The 15,535-nt window shown below is 47.2% G+C and overlaps 7 protein-coding genes across 7 annotated transcripts; 5 read left to right on the top strand and 2 right to left on the bottom strand.

Moving 5' to 3' along the window:
• The first annotated feature begins 308 nt into the window (after nucleotides 1-308).
• V8C40DRAFT_243681 (Zn(II)2Cys6 transcription factor) lies at nucleotides 309-3,292 on the top strand. The gene is made up of 6 exons (XM_083215491.1): nucleotides 309-805; nucleotides 874-996; nucleotides 1,056-1,096; nucleotides 1,176-1,304; nucleotides 1,366-2,592; nucleotides 2,662-3,292. Exons 1-6 carry the CDS (start codon nucleotides 744-746, stop codon nucleotides 3,246-3,248), a joined length of 2,169 nt encoding a protein of 722 aa, XP_083073491.1. The 5' UTR covers nucleotides 309-743; the 3' UTR covers nucleotides 3,249-3,292.
• A 570-nt stretch (nucleotides 3,293-3,862) lies between these two features.
• On the top strand, nucleotides 3,863-5,729 carry V8C40DRAFT_243683 (major facilitator superfamily domain-containing protein). Its single transcript, XM_083215492.1, has 2 exons — nucleotides 3,863-4,915; nucleotides 4,980-5,729. The coding sequence occupies exons 1-2, from the start codon at nucleotides 4,062-4,064 to the stop codon at nucleotides 5,596-5,598; spliced, it is 1,473 nt and encodes a 490-aa protein (XP_083073492.1). The 5' UTR covers nucleotides 3,863-4,061; the 3' UTR covers nucleotides 5,599-5,729.
• A 609-nt stretch (nucleotides 5,730-6,338) lies between these two features.
• V8C40DRAFT_274593 (alpha/beta fold hydrolase) lies at nucleotides 6,339-7,358 on the top strand (the record flags this gene model as incomplete). The annotated part of the gene is made up of 3 exons (XM_083220621.1): nucleotides 6,339-6,805; nucleotides 6,854-7,117; nucleotides 7,193-7,358. 3 exons carry the CDS (start codon nucleotides 6,339-6,341, stop codon nucleotides 7,356-7,358), a joined length of 897 nt encoding a protein of 298 aa, XP_083073493.1.
• Nucleotides 7,359-7,680: 322 nt separating this feature from the next.
• Nucleotides 7,681-9,769, top strand: V8C40DRAFT_243688 (uncharacterized protein). Its single transcript, XM_083215493.1, has 4 exons — nucleotides 7,681-7,978; nucleotides 8,041-8,364; nucleotides 8,445-8,579; nucleotides 8,651-9,769. The coding sequence occupies exons 1-4, from the start codon at nucleotides 7,733-7,735 to the stop codon at nucleotides 9,089-9,091; spliced, it is 1,146 nt and encodes a 381-aa protein (XP_083073494.1). The 5' UTR covers nucleotides 7,681-7,732; the 3' UTR covers nucleotides 9,092-9,769.
• A 587-nt stretch (nucleotides 9,770-10,356) lies between these two features.
• Nucleotides 10,357-11,463, bottom strand: V8C40DRAFT_274594 (aldo/keto reductase family protein; the record flags this gene model as incomplete). Its single annotated transcript, XM_083220622.1, has 2 exons — nucleotides 10,357-10,853; nucleotides 10,941-11,463. 2 exons carry the CDS (start codon nucleotides 11,461-11,463, stop codon nucleotides 10,357-10,359), a joined length of 1,020 nt encoding a protein of 339 aa, XP_083073495.1.
• A 1,700-nt stretch (nucleotides 11,464-13,163) lies between these two features.
• V8C40DRAFT_274595 (uncharacterized protein) lies at nucleotides 13,164-14,471 on the top strand (the record flags this gene model as incomplete). Its single annotated transcript, XM_083220623.1, has 1 exon — nucleotides 13,164-14,471. The coding sequence occupies one exon, from the start codon at nucleotides 13,164-13,166 to the stop codon at nucleotides 14,469-14,471; it is 1,308 nt and encodes a 435-aa protein (XP_083073496.1).
• Nucleotides 14,472-14,764: 293 nt separating this feature from the next.
• Nucleotides 14,765-15,518, bottom strand: V8C40DRAFT_211489 (beta-class carbonic anhydrase). The gene is made up of 2 exons (XM_083212115.1): nucleotides 15,331-15,518; nucleotides 14,765-15,272 (listed from the first exon to the last, which is right to left on the bottom strand). Exons 1-2 carry the CDS (start codon nucleotides 15,434-15,436, stop codon nucleotides 14,866-14,868), a joined length of 513 nt encoding a protein of 170 aa, XP_083073497.1. The 5' UTR covers nucleotides 15,437-15,518; the 3' UTR covers nucleotides 14,765-14,865.
• Nucleotides 15,519-15,535: the final 17 nt, after the last annotated feature.

The raw sequence follows: 15,535 nt of genomic DNA on the forward strand, positions 1-15,535 counted from the left end.
GATGAAGAGGCAAAGTTGAAAGCGTGCACGACACTTTGAAATTGTCTCCATCTCTCTGCTGGATCTCACATTCCATCTCCGCATGTCGGAATCTCCTCCGCGCTCCCCCAGACGCAACATCCACAGCCGTTGATTCGCGAGTGCGGAAGCACAAAATCCGGTGGGCAGCCGGTGTGGGTCCCCGAGATGGAGTCGCAGCCCCGGAATGAATCGCCAGAGCTGGTCTAAACCAAGAAGAGGTTAATGTGTGCTGCAGATGAGGAGTCTTGTCGGGGTCGATTCCCGACGCAGATGACGCTGGATTTCCCGACGCAGGTGACACTGGATTTTGCCGAACGAAACAAGGCAAGGCTCACCTTTGCCGGGAATCCAGCCCTGTCGACGAGGCTTATCATTTGGCTGGTGATTGTGATACCCGGGACTGCGGCTGAGTTGCGGCTGTCTGTCTATCTGTGTGCGCGAAGGAGTTTGGGGTAGGCAGATTTCCATCATTGATGTCTGCGTCTATCTCGGGATAGAAGCCCGTCGCGTTTTCGGAGGCCTTTGCGATCAGCGGGCTCGCGATCAGGCTGAGGCTCTTATGCTGGAGCTCGCTTCGGTCTGGAAGAGTCAAATACAGCAACAAGACAGGGCCTTGTTCTCCTCGATGGCCCACATCTCGCAGGGTTCGTCCGAGTCAAGCAGATTTACGAGTGGTGATACTCGTTTTGCAATTTCATAGACTTTAAAGATTTTGTCATACGATGGAAACTCCAGAGGATTCGCCTGGGCAGGTTGCGGAGCAGTTTACTTCAAGACCAGTTGCGTGAGTGGAACTCTTTTCTCGGCATGCATACTTAGGATATATACTCATTTCTCATTCTTCTCATCCAGTTGTCTGAACTGCCGCCAGCGACGCTCATACTGCTCCAAGGAGAAGCCTACGTGCTCGAGATGTCGTGATTCTCGATTGAAGTGTGTTTATGAAGGAGCGCGAAAGATTCTGGTTAATGAATCGTATGTCCGAATGGTATTTCATTATTTGCATCGAACCAAGACTAATTCTGGTCAAATAGTTATTTGCGAGAGCTCGAAGCGAAAGCGAAAGCCTTAGACAGTAAGTTCACATATGCTTCTTTTTATTTGATGCGGGCTCTCAACGGGATGAATTTTTTTTACTAAGACCTTTTATGCAGGCATGCAGCCCAGTGGCTCGACTGCCACAATCCGCCACCGCAATTCCAATGATGAAGACGACGATTTTGAAGATGAGCAGCCTCTACTTGAGCCTTTTACTCAACTGAGCCTTGACAAGCCCTCAACAAGTAAGTATCCCTTCGCGATATTTTATAAGATGAAATTTTCCAATCTCTAATCTTCCTCTAGGTTTCCAGGGCCCTGCATCAGCAGACAACTTCCTTCGCAATGTGAGAAAGTTGTCAGGCTTCCAGGGTGATGATGGGAGTCTCGACTTAGTGAACAATTTCTATGAGCCTGACGCTCTGCCTTCACGGCGACAAGTCGTATTCAGCATTCGCTCACGGCTGCCCCCCATTGACATGGCACGACGGCTCTTTTCAGCACAGTACATGTATATCGGCACCATTTTTGCCTTTACCGATCCGAGGGACTCGTTTGAGCGCTTGCTTGTTGAAGCTTATAGCGGATTGCCAGATCCTTCCGATAAGACGGCGTGCTTAGAATACGCCAAGGTGCTCCTGATCCTTGCCTTTGGGCAGCTGTACTCGGTGAATCAATGGGTAGATTTTCGAGGGCCTCCCGGGTTCGATTACTTTAGAGATGCGCTGAATCTCCTTCCCGAGACCCATGAAGAAGGGTCTATTCTATGCGTTGAGACTTTGGCGCTTGCGGGATATTTTATGCAAAACATGAATCGACGAGATGCTGCGTTCCAGTATATTGGCAAAGCTTTGCGCATGGCCATTTCACTCGGGCTGCATCAAGAAGTGAGCCCTCACTACAGTTCACAGCAGGGACCAGTTCTAGATAAAGCGGAAAGAGAACATCGCCGTCGAGTCTGGTGGTCTATCTACAGCTTGGATAGGATTCTGTGCGTCAAGTCCGGTAATCCCATCACTATCCAGGATGAGGACATCGGAGTAGACATGCCCTCGCTACTCCCAGGAGACGCCGAGTATTGTCCTGCCGTGGTGCTGCGACATTACACCGAGTTGTCCCGCATTCTCGGCCAGATTCACATGACGATATACCGTAGATCAAACAAATCTGCACCAAAATCCGGCAAGAGCCTCATGGCGTCAGTGCAGAGCATCATCTTCTCTCTCTCGAAATGGAACCGCGAGCTGCCCGATGAGCTGCGTTTCGATCCTGCACAGCTGACTTTTAGTCGTGAGAGTGTTGGGGCATTTGCACATTACTATCAGTGCATCAACATGACGGTGCGGCCGTTGCTATTTCATGTGGTCCAAAAGCGTTTGAAGGCGATTCGAAGCGGCGATGGTCCGGCTGAGAAGGAGCGCGACTGGAAAGAAGGGCTCTCGCAGACGACGGTGAGAGTCATTGACATGTGCATTGGAGCGGCGCAGGATGTTATCAACATGATGGCCATTGTGGCGCAACGAGATTTGGTTGGTAAGTTATCGAAACAAATGTCTCCCTTTGCTTTGGTTGGCCACGAGTTTTCTAACTTACTGTCTTTAGCAACATATGGCTACATGGACGGGGAGCACATCTTTTCTGCCACGATTGTGCTCGTAATGGTATGCACGGCATTTCCTGACAATGCTGCCAACAACTTGGCCATGGCAGCTGGGCTTGGCCTGTTGAGGAACATGGGCGAGCGAGGGAATAGCCATATGGGCGCTCGGTATGAGTTGCTGGCGAACATCTACTCGGGCTCGAGTATTTTCTCTCCCACCGCCCATCAGCAGCAATTCGCTATGATGACGCCTGTCTCTCAAACTGCCACTCCAATGAATGGCAAGGGAACAGTTACGCCGCGTATATCGATGGCTCCATACCCCATCACAGCATACAGTACCGCCGTAGGCAGTGCAGAAGGACCGTTCAACTTTCCAGCGGTCAATAATGATGCACTGAACGAACCATTTTATGACGAGAGCGTGAGCACGGGCATGGACTTTGGACTTTGGGAAGAGGGATTTGCGTATCCGACCATGGATTTAGACCTAGATTTGGCGCAGCGCACATCGACGGTTGGGGGAACTGGCGGGCCAGATATTCGCGAGTGGATGATTGATTTTATGGGACAGGGTAATTCAGCATGAGATATCACGAAGAGACGATAGATGAATTGAATTGAACTCCAGTGCGAAGATATGTCGCTTGATTCCTCCACATTCTTATCTCCGAGCAGGGATCATGTGTTCGTCGTAAACCCACAAGAGTTGATATCGAAACGAGCTGCTATCAACTGCCTCATACATACCGTTACTTCATTCTGCTTGCTGCTGTACTGTACGATTCAGTAATGTGATAGACATGCAATGCGACATCATGATTGTCACCACATCCCCACCGACAACGCCATGTTCCCAAAAATCTTTCGTCTTACCAACCGGCTGTCCATCTGCTATCTCCAACTTCCCCGCACAAAGCTATCCTCTTCTCCTCCTAGTTCTTCACCAGAAACCCAATCGCCACCTCCAGGGGTCGGTGAGGGTCTCCGACCAGCCCCGCAAACTCCACTGTCATACTCGATTTTGGAGGCTATCAAGCTATCTTGGATGCTGCTATCGGTGAACCAGTGACGAACTAGGCATGGAGGCTGGAGGTAAGCGATAAGAAATTGGTGCTGGAGATTGTCGAGATGGACGAAGATGTGTGTGGCAGTTTTTCGCGTCGTCGGATTCGAGCTCCGATTCTCTCTCTGGGACTACGATTTTCTTTAAATGGGACGTGATGCGACACCACTCCACCTGACAGTTGCATCTGAATGCAGATTCCCCGTGGGGTTTTCATAATTTGATGTTTTGTTCACGCGGGGTCTGAGAATTTCGATATTCTTCCTCGTTTATCCCAACTTTGTTTCCTTCATTATCTTGAAGCTCATACTTGACTGAAGTGAGCCTGTCGTAAACATGGCTTCGGAACCAGTCGATGTGAGATACGACGACGACAAGAAGGGTCCGTCTTCCAGCGATGACTTTCCTCGTGAAGTTGACGAGTCAGCCTCGTCCATTCCAGTGCTCGACCCTAATGCCGAGAAGCGCCTGTTATTGAAGCTGGACACTTACTTTGTCCCTATCATCATGCTTGTCTACCTGACTTGTTTCCTCGATCGAAGCAGTATTGGCAACGTCAAGGTTGCCGGCATGCCCCAAGATATCGGAGCCAGCCCGAAACAGTTCTCGACAGCGGTTTCCATCTTCTATGCGACCTACGTGGTGTTTGAGCCTCCGTGGAGTATCTTGATGAAATGGGTCACGCCACGCATCTTGCTCACGGGCCTCTGCACCGTTTGGTCTCTAACAACCATCTTCTCGGGCTTCATCCACAACGTAGCTGGCTTGTATGCCGTGCGACTCATTCTCGGTGCCTGCGAAGCCGGACTCTTCCCTGCGCTGAACTTGTACCTCACCATGGTGTACAAGCGCCACGAGCAAGGAATAAGGGTGTCATATCTTTTTGTGTGCACGGCGATCTCGGGTGCCTTTGGAGGATTGCTTGCGTTTTGCATTCTCAAGATGGACGGTGTTGCGGGCTATGCTGGCTGGAGATGGGTGTACATCATTGAAGGTATCTTCAGCTTCATCGTTGCGCCGATTATCTGGTTCGGATTACCCAACGATCCTTCCAATGCCTACTTCCTTAATGAAGAGGAGAAGGCTATGATGAAGGTTCGTGAGGCACAGCGGGCTCAGTACATGGGTAGCGAGGAATTCAGCTGGGAGGAGATTCGGATTAGTCTCAAGGACCCGAAGCTATATCTCAGGTAAGTACAGCATAGCATTTGTCTTTGGTATCAGCGAAGAACCATACTCACATTCAAACTATAGTGCCGCCATTCAATTCTGTCAGGACATCCTCCTGTACGGCTTCAGCACATTCCTCCCTTCCATCATTGTCAGCATGGGCTACACTTCCATCCAAGCCCAATATCTCAGTATTCCGGTATTCTTATTTGGCGGTATATGCTTCATTGCATTTGCGTACATCTCGGACCGGACTTGTATTCGTGGGCCAATGGTGTTTCTCGCCAACATCCCGGGCATCATCGGCTACATACTTATCCTCTGCCCTACGAGCAACCCCGTCAAGTTCTTCGGCACGTTTCTCTGCGCTGTTGCAGTTTACAACGGCCCTGGATTAAACCTGACGTGGCTCAATGTCAATGTCGCGCCGCATTACCGCCGTGCTACCGCGATTGGAGTGCAGCAAGGTCTTGCAAACACAGCTGGTATTGTTGCAGGGCAGATTTACAGGACCGCTCCGTTTGTCTTGGGAAATGGCTTCTCTGTGGGCGCGCTGGGAGTTTCGCAGCTGCTTATTATTGCCAAGTGGTTCTATATCCGGCACCGCAACAGCCAGAAGGAGAAGATTGCAAACGGAGAGATGGAGGACACTCGGAAGGTCCAGACTGGCGACCGGGCTGTTGATTTCAAGTATCATCTGTGATACTTTTGCATCGTAGTCAGCCGACAAGCTAATGAAGCTTGCATAGATGAGAGCCGATGTATACGTAAATGCTCTCTAGACATTTCTTTCAATATGTAAGCAGCTGAATTATTTACTAATGATTGTTGACTTTAAATCATGTTGTCTCGTAATAAGTCTAGTCTGATTGTGGGAAGTGCCCCGTTGTTGATTCCATCGTCATTGGGGGAACGTGTGCAGTGCCCAATGATTCCAAACGGAGAATAATCACGGAGTAGTTAGAAATAGGCTTATTCTCGGTACTACGTGGGATGGAGATGGTATTACCAATAACAGCTCGCCTCAGTCGCCTAGATCGGTGTCGAAGGATCAGATCAGCTACAGCATCTCTTCTATAACGACAGGGCGCCGGGAGAAGCCGAGGAGATTCTGTGATCCACTGTGGATGTAAGGAGTCCTATATCCGGGAGTAAATGACGGCATAGTCAGCACTACTGTCCATATGCGGTATATGCTGCCTTTAGGCCCGCATGCCCCTAAGCTGAAAACTTCAAGCTTGAGAGGATACCGGTATTAGTCATGGGTCGTTTATTGATTCACTAAATCAGGATGTGAGTTGCGGTAATGTTCTCATTGATGAAGATGTAAATGGTGTTTACATGTATATAATAGCTCAGGTATCGTCGAATTATCGTAGGTTGTATCATCAAGTCATCTACCTATCAGTTGCTGAACAAGTAATTCTGACCTCTGCTATTACGATGGCGGAATTAGCATACCAGATACTGCCGACTATCAACCAAGTTGAAGTCGGCAACTATTCAGTCTTTTATCGCGAGGCTGGTCCGGCTAATGCCCCAACTCTACTATTACTCCATGGCTTTCCCTCATCGTCGTTCCTTTTTCGACACATGATTCCCCTTCTTGCTCTAACATATCATGTTATTGCACCGGATTTCCCTGGATTTGGCTTTACAAAGTCTCCTGCAAACTTTTCTCACACGTTTGACAACATAGCCGATGTTATGGAAGGGTTCCTTGACGCTCTCAATATCCAGGAGTTTGCCGAATACATTATCGATTACGGAGCACCTGTTGGACTGCGCCTTGCTGTGCGACGACCCCATGCGGTCAAGGCTATTGTGTCGCAGAATGGAAACGCTTACTTGGAAGGAATTGGACCTGGATTCGACGCCATAAGAACATATTGGGCGTCTGGAAGCCAATCGTAAGTCGTAACATTATTTATCTGATATACTTGTGGCTAATTCCTCAGTGATCGCGAGGCATTGATCCCGTTCTTCACCTTGAACGCAACTGAGGGACAATATACAACGGGAACAAAGAACCCTGATGCCCTAGAGCCGGAGTCTTGGTGGCTTGATTATGCGCTCATGAATGACCAGCCCGGGAACATTGACATCCAGCTGGATTATTTCTTCGACTACCAGAACAATGTAGCGCAATACCCGCAATACCAGAAGTATTTCCGCCAGTCTCAAGTGCCTCTGCTTGCTGTATGGGGAGAAAACGACCAATTGTAAGCATGATCTGTTCTAACCTATAACTAATGTAATACTTCGTTGAAACCGACTTCTAACTATACAATGTGCAGCTTCATTCCTGCTGGCGCGAAAGCGTTCAAGAGAGATTTGCAGCATGCCGAGATTCATCTGATTGATGCTGGGCATTTCGCTCTCATCAGCAATCTCAAGGATATCCTGCACTTTATGCTACCATTCTTACACAAGACTTTAGGGAGCGGGGCGCATCACTATTAGAGCATCGGTTTTAACTCCAAGCGCGGAGTATTAATCACAAATAGAAGAGATAGTAATACTGCTAATAGCATGGTGCATCTTACAATAGCTGCTGTCAAACGAATAGGTGGATGTATTGATATAGATGAACTAGACAGTATTTTAATAATTAATTGTCTAATGTCATGAAACCCATTGTAACATTCGTAACCCCCCAAGCCCCCGAATACCCGCCAAAGCCCGCAGTTCCAGAATGGCGTCGGAGTTTGCAGCCTATGAGATCCTAGTTCTTCAAGTCCCCACCTCGTTAATACCGGATGCTTATCCCCTTTGCTCTGTGCATTCTCATCGTTCAAGTCTCCCGACTGTTGATCAACTCATCAAAAACAAACAAAATGCCACCCCAACTGCCTGAGCCCGATCGCACGTTTGTCAACTTAACCAATGATCCTGCTGAGGGCCGAGGCGCAAGGCGCACGTACATTCGGCGGGCGGTGATGAAAAACTTCCACAAGCAGCGAAACCAGAAGAAGAAGGCCTTGAGGCGTGAGGCCGGGACAGCTTCAATAATTCTCGAAAATGGACCACTAGATCCAGGTGCTTTAATTGATTGGCAGTCGGGTCCACCATATCATGCCTTGGTTAGTTTACATGAATGAGGAGAAATGACTGAGGCTTAATCTTAACTGGTGATGCGTTGAAGATACCCAAGTTTAGCCTCTTTGAACAGAGGAGATTCTCCGATCCATCAATGATGCAAATGAGCAATTTTGTATTGCGATATCTATGCGGTCAAGCTTCGAAAGCGACACACGACATATCCCTAGTGGGATTCTGCCATCCATTTACTGAACACGAGCTTGAAAGCGACTCTGAAGACGCTAGCATGAAGCTGAGTGCTCTAAAGACATGCCAGAACTTATTGCGGGCGTACGGCTCGTACCAAAGCAATTCTTCCTCCTTGTCTGTGAATAAAGAAGCATTGTGGGAAATGATTCACCAACACCAAGAATGGATATACACAAAGGCAAGGGAATTGGCTTCACATCTTTCGTGTTATGAGCTTGTGTACTTTGAAGATCTGGTTACAACTAACCTGCGATGAAGATCAATACGTTTACCACATGGGAGCTACTATCTGCGGCTCAAACTGTTGCCATCTACGTTCTCTTGAGGGTTAAGTTAGGGGAAAATAGCCCAGCTTTTCCAAATGGAGACATTGCGCTTCTTTACACTCTTGGGGTGAGATGCGCTGCGCCCTTTCTCTGCCGCGAACCTTCAGAAGTAGATAGCTAACTAACTCTACTCCCAAGGCCATCTATAGACGCCTCCATTCTGAAAGCTTACTAGACCTTTATCATCATCCCAGCAGTGACTGGAAACAGTGGGTGTTTGTTGAATCCTTCATCCGCATTGCCACCATCTACTTTACGCTAAATGTGGTTGTATCAATGGAGTTCGGGCTGCCCTGCAACAGTCCAGATGACTGGAACATCGATAGTATGCTGCTACCGGCTTCGAAGGCCTCGTGGGCCGCCCAGGACACTGCAGATTGGACAAAATTTACAAACGGTGTATCGCCATATAAGCAACTGACGTGGAAAGACTTACACGCTCCAGCAAAAGCGTTAGACGACTGCCCAGTCGAAGAATGGAAGGAAGGCTCTGATGAACTGGGAATGATTGTCACAATGGTCATGACCTTGAGAGCCCAAGAACAACGCTATCAAAGTCCATCTTCTGTGTCGGGCTGATTGGTGCAAATAGCTGCCTCTCATCCAAGCTATTCCCCGAGGCGACACTCAACGAGATTGGTATTCTCGAAATTCTGGCCATGAGTCCTTTATCTCCTACAGTGGGATTTGGACATGGATCAAAGTCCGGACACTGACCGACAAACTTGTATAACTTCGGCCTGTCGCAACCCTTGGCACCGCAAAAATGAGCTATCAGAATGACTGCGGCCATATTGGTTCCTTCGGCGATACAGATATATAAAATAGCTATCCTGAAGAGTGATCATCTTCATTTTCTTCGATACCGACAATATGTCCTCGAGCCGAATGGAGCCGCAAAGTTTCCTCCTCCATCCATAAAGATTAAGCTATATCCCTACCTACAACATCATACTCGCGTGGAATTTGTACCAGAAGATCCTGACTCAGTGGTTGGAGTAGCTACCAGGAGCCTATGGAGAAAGTAATACCAATACACAAGCAAAAAGAGACTAGAGATCAAGCCGGATGACTTTTGACAAATCTGGAGCCACCTCTCAGGGCGGTACCGGGGTGATCTTCAAAGATTTGGTCAAGGCATGGGGAAACCGGGCGATCAAAATCTGAACTTAAATCGTCGGTTAAGTACCAGGCAACGGGTATTGTGTATTGAGGAGTATATAAATTTGACAGATGTTCTCCCGCTCAACCAATTGTTTTCTTCTTCAACCGGGTTTTTATCGTTCCTTTCTTGTTCCGTAACACTTGTTACGATCCCTTAAAGGCTAGATATTCCTAATGCTGGCCTCAGATTCCAGAAGCAAATGATCCTGAGCTTATCATTGCTCTCGGTGAACTGGCTTCATCATTGGCCACAATTTATAACGACTTTTTGGATGTGAGTGCCCGGGGTCAAACCATACCAATGCTGCCTCAGAGTTCCAGATACAGATGACACGCTCTCTGTGAACTGGGGTCTTCACCGGCGACCCATGGTGTTTATACACAAGATCTCTCCTGCGATCAAAACTCCCACGACTAACCTGGTGCAATGGTTTACGACTTTGTATGTAGGTCAGCTAACCATAAAAAGGATTGTAGAGAAGGTGAGGAGAGATTGGCATTTATATACTCATATCTCTCACTTATCTATTCTAGTCTACCTATGACGCAACTCCTAACGATAGGCGCTCAGGTAAAATTTTAAATAAACTCTGCTGAAATTCATTCTAGATAGCATAAGCCATGAAAACTTAGTATTATCGCAGAATACAAGTCCTTAGATAACAGCATGGAGCGCATATCTATGAGTGTCCCTCGTACGTGTACTCAAGTGGTGTGTGCCACGGGTTGGGACTGGTGCCCTTTGCAATGATCCAAGCAGCATCAAGAGCCTTCACAACCTCCTCTGGCAAAGGACCCTTCTGCAGATCCAAGATATTCTGGTCCAACTGGGAAATCTTGCTGACTCCAAAGATAACGCCGTCGTTTCCTCCATCCTTAGCAAGCTTTAAAGCAGAGTGATGTACGAGCCACCGGAGAGCGACCTCGGGCATAGTCAGGTTGTGGCTTTCAGCCGCAAGTCGGAGGATGTCGAGAGCTTTGAACAAACTCTCGTTAAAGTACATGGCTCTAAAAATAGGTCCCAAGAACGTGCTGTTGTTGAAACGACCTTCCTCCTCCTCGTCATCAAGGGTCTTGTAGCGCCCAGTCAGGAGACCTCCGCCGAGGGGAGTATAAATGACGACTTCCAATCCAAAGCGGCGACAGGCAGGAATAACTTCCGTCTCAAGGTTTCGAGCTGTGGAGGTATGATGTTAGTCTTTTTCTGAGGTTACATCTATATGTACATGTGTGTTAGAGATGGAGCTGGGAAGAGGTTCCTTACTAATTGCGTTATACACCCCCTGGTAAATGGTGGGCTGCACCCAGCCTCGTTGTTGGCATAACATGACAATCTCTGCAATTTCGAATGCAGAATAGTTGCTAATTCCGAGCTGCTTGAATTTACCCTCCTTGTACAATGTGTTTGCTGCTTCAAGGGTTTCGGTGAAGGGGACAGAGCGGTCGGCCGAGTGCAGGTAGAAAATGTCTACAGATGTAGCACCAAGTTCAGCCAAAGAAGTCTCCAAATCCTTGCGAAGGTTGGCAGCCGTGTGCTGTCCAGGGGTTCGAGGGTAGCTCTTTGTAGCGAGCTTGAGACCACGTTCTTTGTATCCAGCTTTTGCGGTGAAAGCTTCTTGATCACCACCAGAGTAGATACGGGCCGTGTCGACCTCATTGTATCCATGCTTTTGCAGAGCATCCAGATGAAGTTTGAATTCATCAAGTGTTGTTACACGGTTATCTGCAAAGTTGTCGGGGCCGTAGGTCATGAGACCGAGTATAGCTCTGGGCTTGGGGGATGCCATTTTGTTGGCGGTGTTTAAATTCGAGAAGTCGAGTAATTGGTATTGTTGTTAATGGGGAGAATGGTTCTACATCTGAGGAGATTCAAAGCTGCTTTTATATCTATCGAATGCCCCCTTCAACAACATTTTATCACATCGTTCATCTTGTTGTCCTATATCACTGTAAAGCCTCTTCCGTATAGACCCTTCTGGTTGATATACCGCATTGGGTATGACATGGTGAACACTAGCCTCATCAGGCAATTCATAGAGGGCTCCACCAGCTGATTAATGACCCATCACGCCAACAAGTGTTGGAATGAGAGGCGATGAATCCAAGATTGATGCTCAATAAGTAGGTAACCAATGTTCCAGATTCGGGCACCTGGCTGTGGCTCCTCTTCCTGCATCGTTGGCACGGAGTTTGGTGGATTTAACGATGCGGAGAAGAGCGGTATTCAGGTGCAGCTTCGGGGTTTAGGCTCTAACGAACGACATATTGAGCTGCGGATTGATGACCAACCTGCGCAATGCATAGTGAATTCTTCCTTCGGACAAAAATCCACAGACGAATAGGATATTAACCCATCTGAGGCCATCAGACGCTAGATCTCGGGAAGTGCCGATGTGAAGCTGAAAAGTATTGTCGGCAGCATTAAGGCGGAAAGCGGTACATCTCTCAACGTTGCTATTTTCGTCGTCATGTGTGGCCACGTATTGCGACGATTTGGTTGAGATGTAGGAGGCCGACTAGACAGTACCTATCTAGGTATGTGTCACTACAGATGTGGTGGCTATGAGGCAATTAGGGAGGAGCTGCAGCCACCACTCGAGACATTATTCGCTCGGAGTGGTGGATGTCTTTGCGAGAAAGACCACTACATCTTTGTCTCTTGGTTGCTGCGTTCGTGTTTTCTCATTTATCACGAGGTATGGTCTTGTATTAATCATTCTAGTCATCAGAATATCGTTTTCAAGCTTTTAATTGCTGATGGTGATACAACTACGGTTCGTAATGTAAGATGCTACCAACAATTTTAGATAATACTGTGGCCTGTAGCATATGTATAAGGTTATATTTATAATCCAGATAAGAGGTTGGCAGTGAAGAAGGCTATGCGCCAGCCTTCGGTTCAAATTCTAGAATCAATTCGTCGATCAAAATGGCCGCTGCAGCCAACCAGATCAAATCTTGGAAGTCCAGGCAGCAAAATATTACCACTGATAAGTAAAGGTTCAAGGCCAAACTCAAAATGCACAAAAAGGCCCGAACAACAAGGTTCAGGCACAGCGCAGGTTTCAAGCCTACAACTTATAGCTAAATGACTGAACCAACCAGATAAAATCGTTCCGTCAGGCTATAAAAGGCAGCCACATTCCTGTAGCATATGCATATCCTTAAAAAGAAAATCTAAAGCCAGTGAAACGTTTCAGTATTACAGTATCCCACGTACTCCCTTGAATAGGCCATACTTGGCTAGGACATTAGAGAATTATTTCACCTTGCTCGTTTGGCCTTCCTTAACTGGGCTCATCAAAGCAAAATGGACGAAGATCCGCGACCTTTCTATTCGTAAGTTTACCACCTCGCTCCTACTTATGGCGCCAACACTAACATTGAAAGCCCTTATATGCTTATTACCGTTCCGTTACAATTTGCAGATGGCCGCACACTTAACATACCACCTCATCTACTTTCTCAGAGCCACAAGCTGGAGAATATGTATCAAGAGACTCGGCTCAAATTTCCCGATGTTTCTGATGATGTAGGCCATGTCATCATTCATTACCTCTATACCGGCACCTATCAGTCCCTTCGACCAGAAAATTCGGAGCTCCAAAAGGCATTGGCTACTGAGTTTTCAACAAGCATTCGTGCTTATAATGCTGCCGAGACTTACGAACTTCCTAATCTGGCAGAGCTTGCAAAAGCTGAGATTGAGCGGCTGGGTGAGAAGCTCCAGGTTTCGCTAGTATTCGATATACTACGAGAAGTCTGCCCAAATCCAGGCGCTGGTGATGTGTGGCTCAGCAACTTTCTGAAGAACCGGCTGAAGAGCTTCCTCAAGGGTGGTGTCATGAAACCACTGCAGAGCAAGACGGGTATTCCACACAAGACCGTACCAATCAGCCACATCCTCTTCAAGGGTATGCTTGAACTTTTTCGAGAAAGGATCAACGACACGTTCGAGGTAGCGGCGGGGGATTGTTCAGGCTTTCCAAGTTATTTGATTGCCAAGCCAGTCGCCCAATCCAACATGAATATTGGAGAACTTGAGGGCAATATATTCAATCCTGATAATATGTGGGTCCCTCCTTGGTTGAACAAGAAGACAGGCAGACACGTGAATACTACGCCCGAGGTACTGGAGAAGAACGGTTCAGAGGATATATCCACGCTAGATGTTGGGACGAGTCAATATGAGAAGACTGAAAAGATCTCTGGCAGCGTGGTTCAACTCAATGAAGACGAAAGAAAAGAGCAGGCTTCCCCGAAAACACAACAGCAAGTCAATCAAGAAATCGATTATGCAATAAAAACAGTTGGAGAACAAATTAACCAGGAGGCTGCAATTGCTGAAGAAGAAGCAGAAATTGCTCAACTGGTTGAGACGAGGAGGTGTACAATTTGGGGCATGGATAGATCAGCAGAGCTAAGGCTCGATCTCCTCCAGGCAAAAGCCAAAGAGAGGGCTAAGTGGCAAGCCTTTCGTAAAGCAGAGGAGTCAGCCAAGGGAAAGGGTATAAAGAGCAGAATAAGCAAAAAAGCCAAAAGGAACCATGACAGCAGTGTGGTCGAGGTTGATCCTCTATCTGGACCACCCGAGAATCATCTCATGGCCGAACAGCAGACAAAAGGCAACAACGACAAGGAAGACAACGTCAACATGTGGGTTTCACTTTGCAAATATGCATCGGAAGGAAAACAAATGATGGACAGGGACTCTGAGTCAAATACTCCGATGGGTCATTCATCAGATAACGATTCAACAATCAGCACATGGTCTTTGGCAAAAGACCAAACTTGACGAAGATGGAGAATATCTAAAAAAAAGGAAGGATGGAGTTTCTGGGGTCTTGGCAAAAAATTGGATTTTCTACCCGATGATGGGACTGAGGATATCTTTACCGCAGTTGGTCAAAACTGATGCCACGATAAGTAGTTTAATTAGAACTGGTCGGAGTATTGATATTTAACTTTTTTAAGCCATACGATCTCATTTCCATTTATAAGCGTTCATGTTGTTTCTCATGTATAATTCACTTCCAACTCACGCGTCATGGTAGATTTCTGTGGTGACTTTTAGAGTTTTTATTATCCATACGACCAATTAAACAAATCTTCTAATGGATTGTTTCATATGGTATATCGTACTCTAATTTGTGATCTCTTAACCTAGAATCGTGTCCTCTGATTCCTATTTATTCCACGATTTTCTTAAGAACTCCCGTATCAGTATCATGAATCCAACCCGTCACTCGGATATGACTGCGCCAAAAGGGGTGATTTCGAAGATACTCCACCTCCTCTCGGGTAGACGCCTCCAAATCATGAAAAGTAAGAACCTCAAAATTATCCACATCCTGGGACTCCGCCAATCCCAAGTTCTTCTTCATGATATCTTGCACAACCTCAGATGGAACACCCAACAGCCCGCATCTAGTGTGCTTAATCAGGAGGACCTCCTCAGCACCCAAGACATGAGTCACGAGAAGTGCTGAGCGCTCTGCATCTCGGCCAGAAGCACCGGCATTACGAATGGTGGTGACTTCGCCTAGGTCGAAACCGTAGGCGGATTTTGGATCAAGACGACAATCCATGCATGTGACTAGGAAGAATGGTTATTTTAGATGTACGAGTCAGAACGGGAGTTGTGGAAAACATACTGAGAACGGCCTTTTTTAGAGGAGGGCATTCGAGACCGCTGTGCTTATACGTGCTGGCGTATTTGGCATTGGCTTTGAGAACTTCAGATTCAAAGGGAGTAGACATTTTGATTGATTGAAAAGTTGAAGTCTTAATTAGATTGATCGTGATGAAGGAAGTGTATGAGTTATTGGAAGTTGGGCTTAGACTGAGGAATGTTGAAAG

This window comes from Trichoderma camerunense (genome assembly GCF_050948025.1).
Source record: "Trichoderma camerunense strain CBS 138272 chromosome Unknown V8C40scaffold_8, whole genome shotgun sequence".
NCBI classification, from domain to species: Eukaryota; Fungi; Ascomycota; class Sordariomycetes; order Hypocreales; family Hypocreaceae; genus Trichoderma; species Trichoderma camerunense.

Coding starts and splice junctions, on each gene's coding strand:
- V8C40DRAFT_243681 (XM_083215491.1), top strand. CDS start 744: ATGGAAACTCCAGAGGATTCGCCTGGGCAGGTTGCGGAGCAGTTTACT. Junction 806..873: donor TTTACTTCAAGACCAGTTGC/GTGAGTGGAACT, acceptor CTTCTCATCCAG/TTGTCTGAACTGCCGCCAGC. Junction 1,097..1,175: donor GAAAGCGAAAGCCTTAGACA/GTAAGTTCACAT, acceptor CCTTTTATGCAG/GCATGCAGCCCAGTGGCTCG.
- V8C40DRAFT_243683 (XM_083215492.1), top strand. CDS start 4,062: ATGGCTTCGGAACCAGTCGATGTGAGATACGACGACGACAAGAAGGGT. Junction 4,916..4,979: donor GACCCGAAGCTATATCTCAG/GTAAGTACAGCA, acceptor TTCAAACTATAG/TGCCGCCATTCAATTCTGTC.
- V8C40DRAFT_243688 (XM_083215493.1), top strand. CDS start 7,733: ATGCCACCCCAACTGCCTGAGCCCGATCGCACGTTTGTCAACTTAACC. Junction 7,979..8,040: donor GTCCACCATATCATGCCTTG/GTTAGTTTACAT, acceptor GATGCGTTGAAG/ATACCCAAGTTTAGCCTCTT. Junction 8,580..8,650: donor CGCTTCTTTACACTCTTGGG/GTGAGATGCGCT, acceptor TCTACTCCCAAG/GCCATCTATAGACGCCTCCA.
- V8C40DRAFT_211489 (XM_083212115.1), bottom strand. CDS start 15,436: ATGTCTACTCCCTTTGAATCTGAAGTTCTCAAAGCCAATGCCAAATAC. Junction 15,273..15,330: donor TCTAAAAAAGGCCGTTCTCA/GTATGTTTTCCA, acceptor CATTCTTCCTAG/TCACATGCATGGATTGTCGT.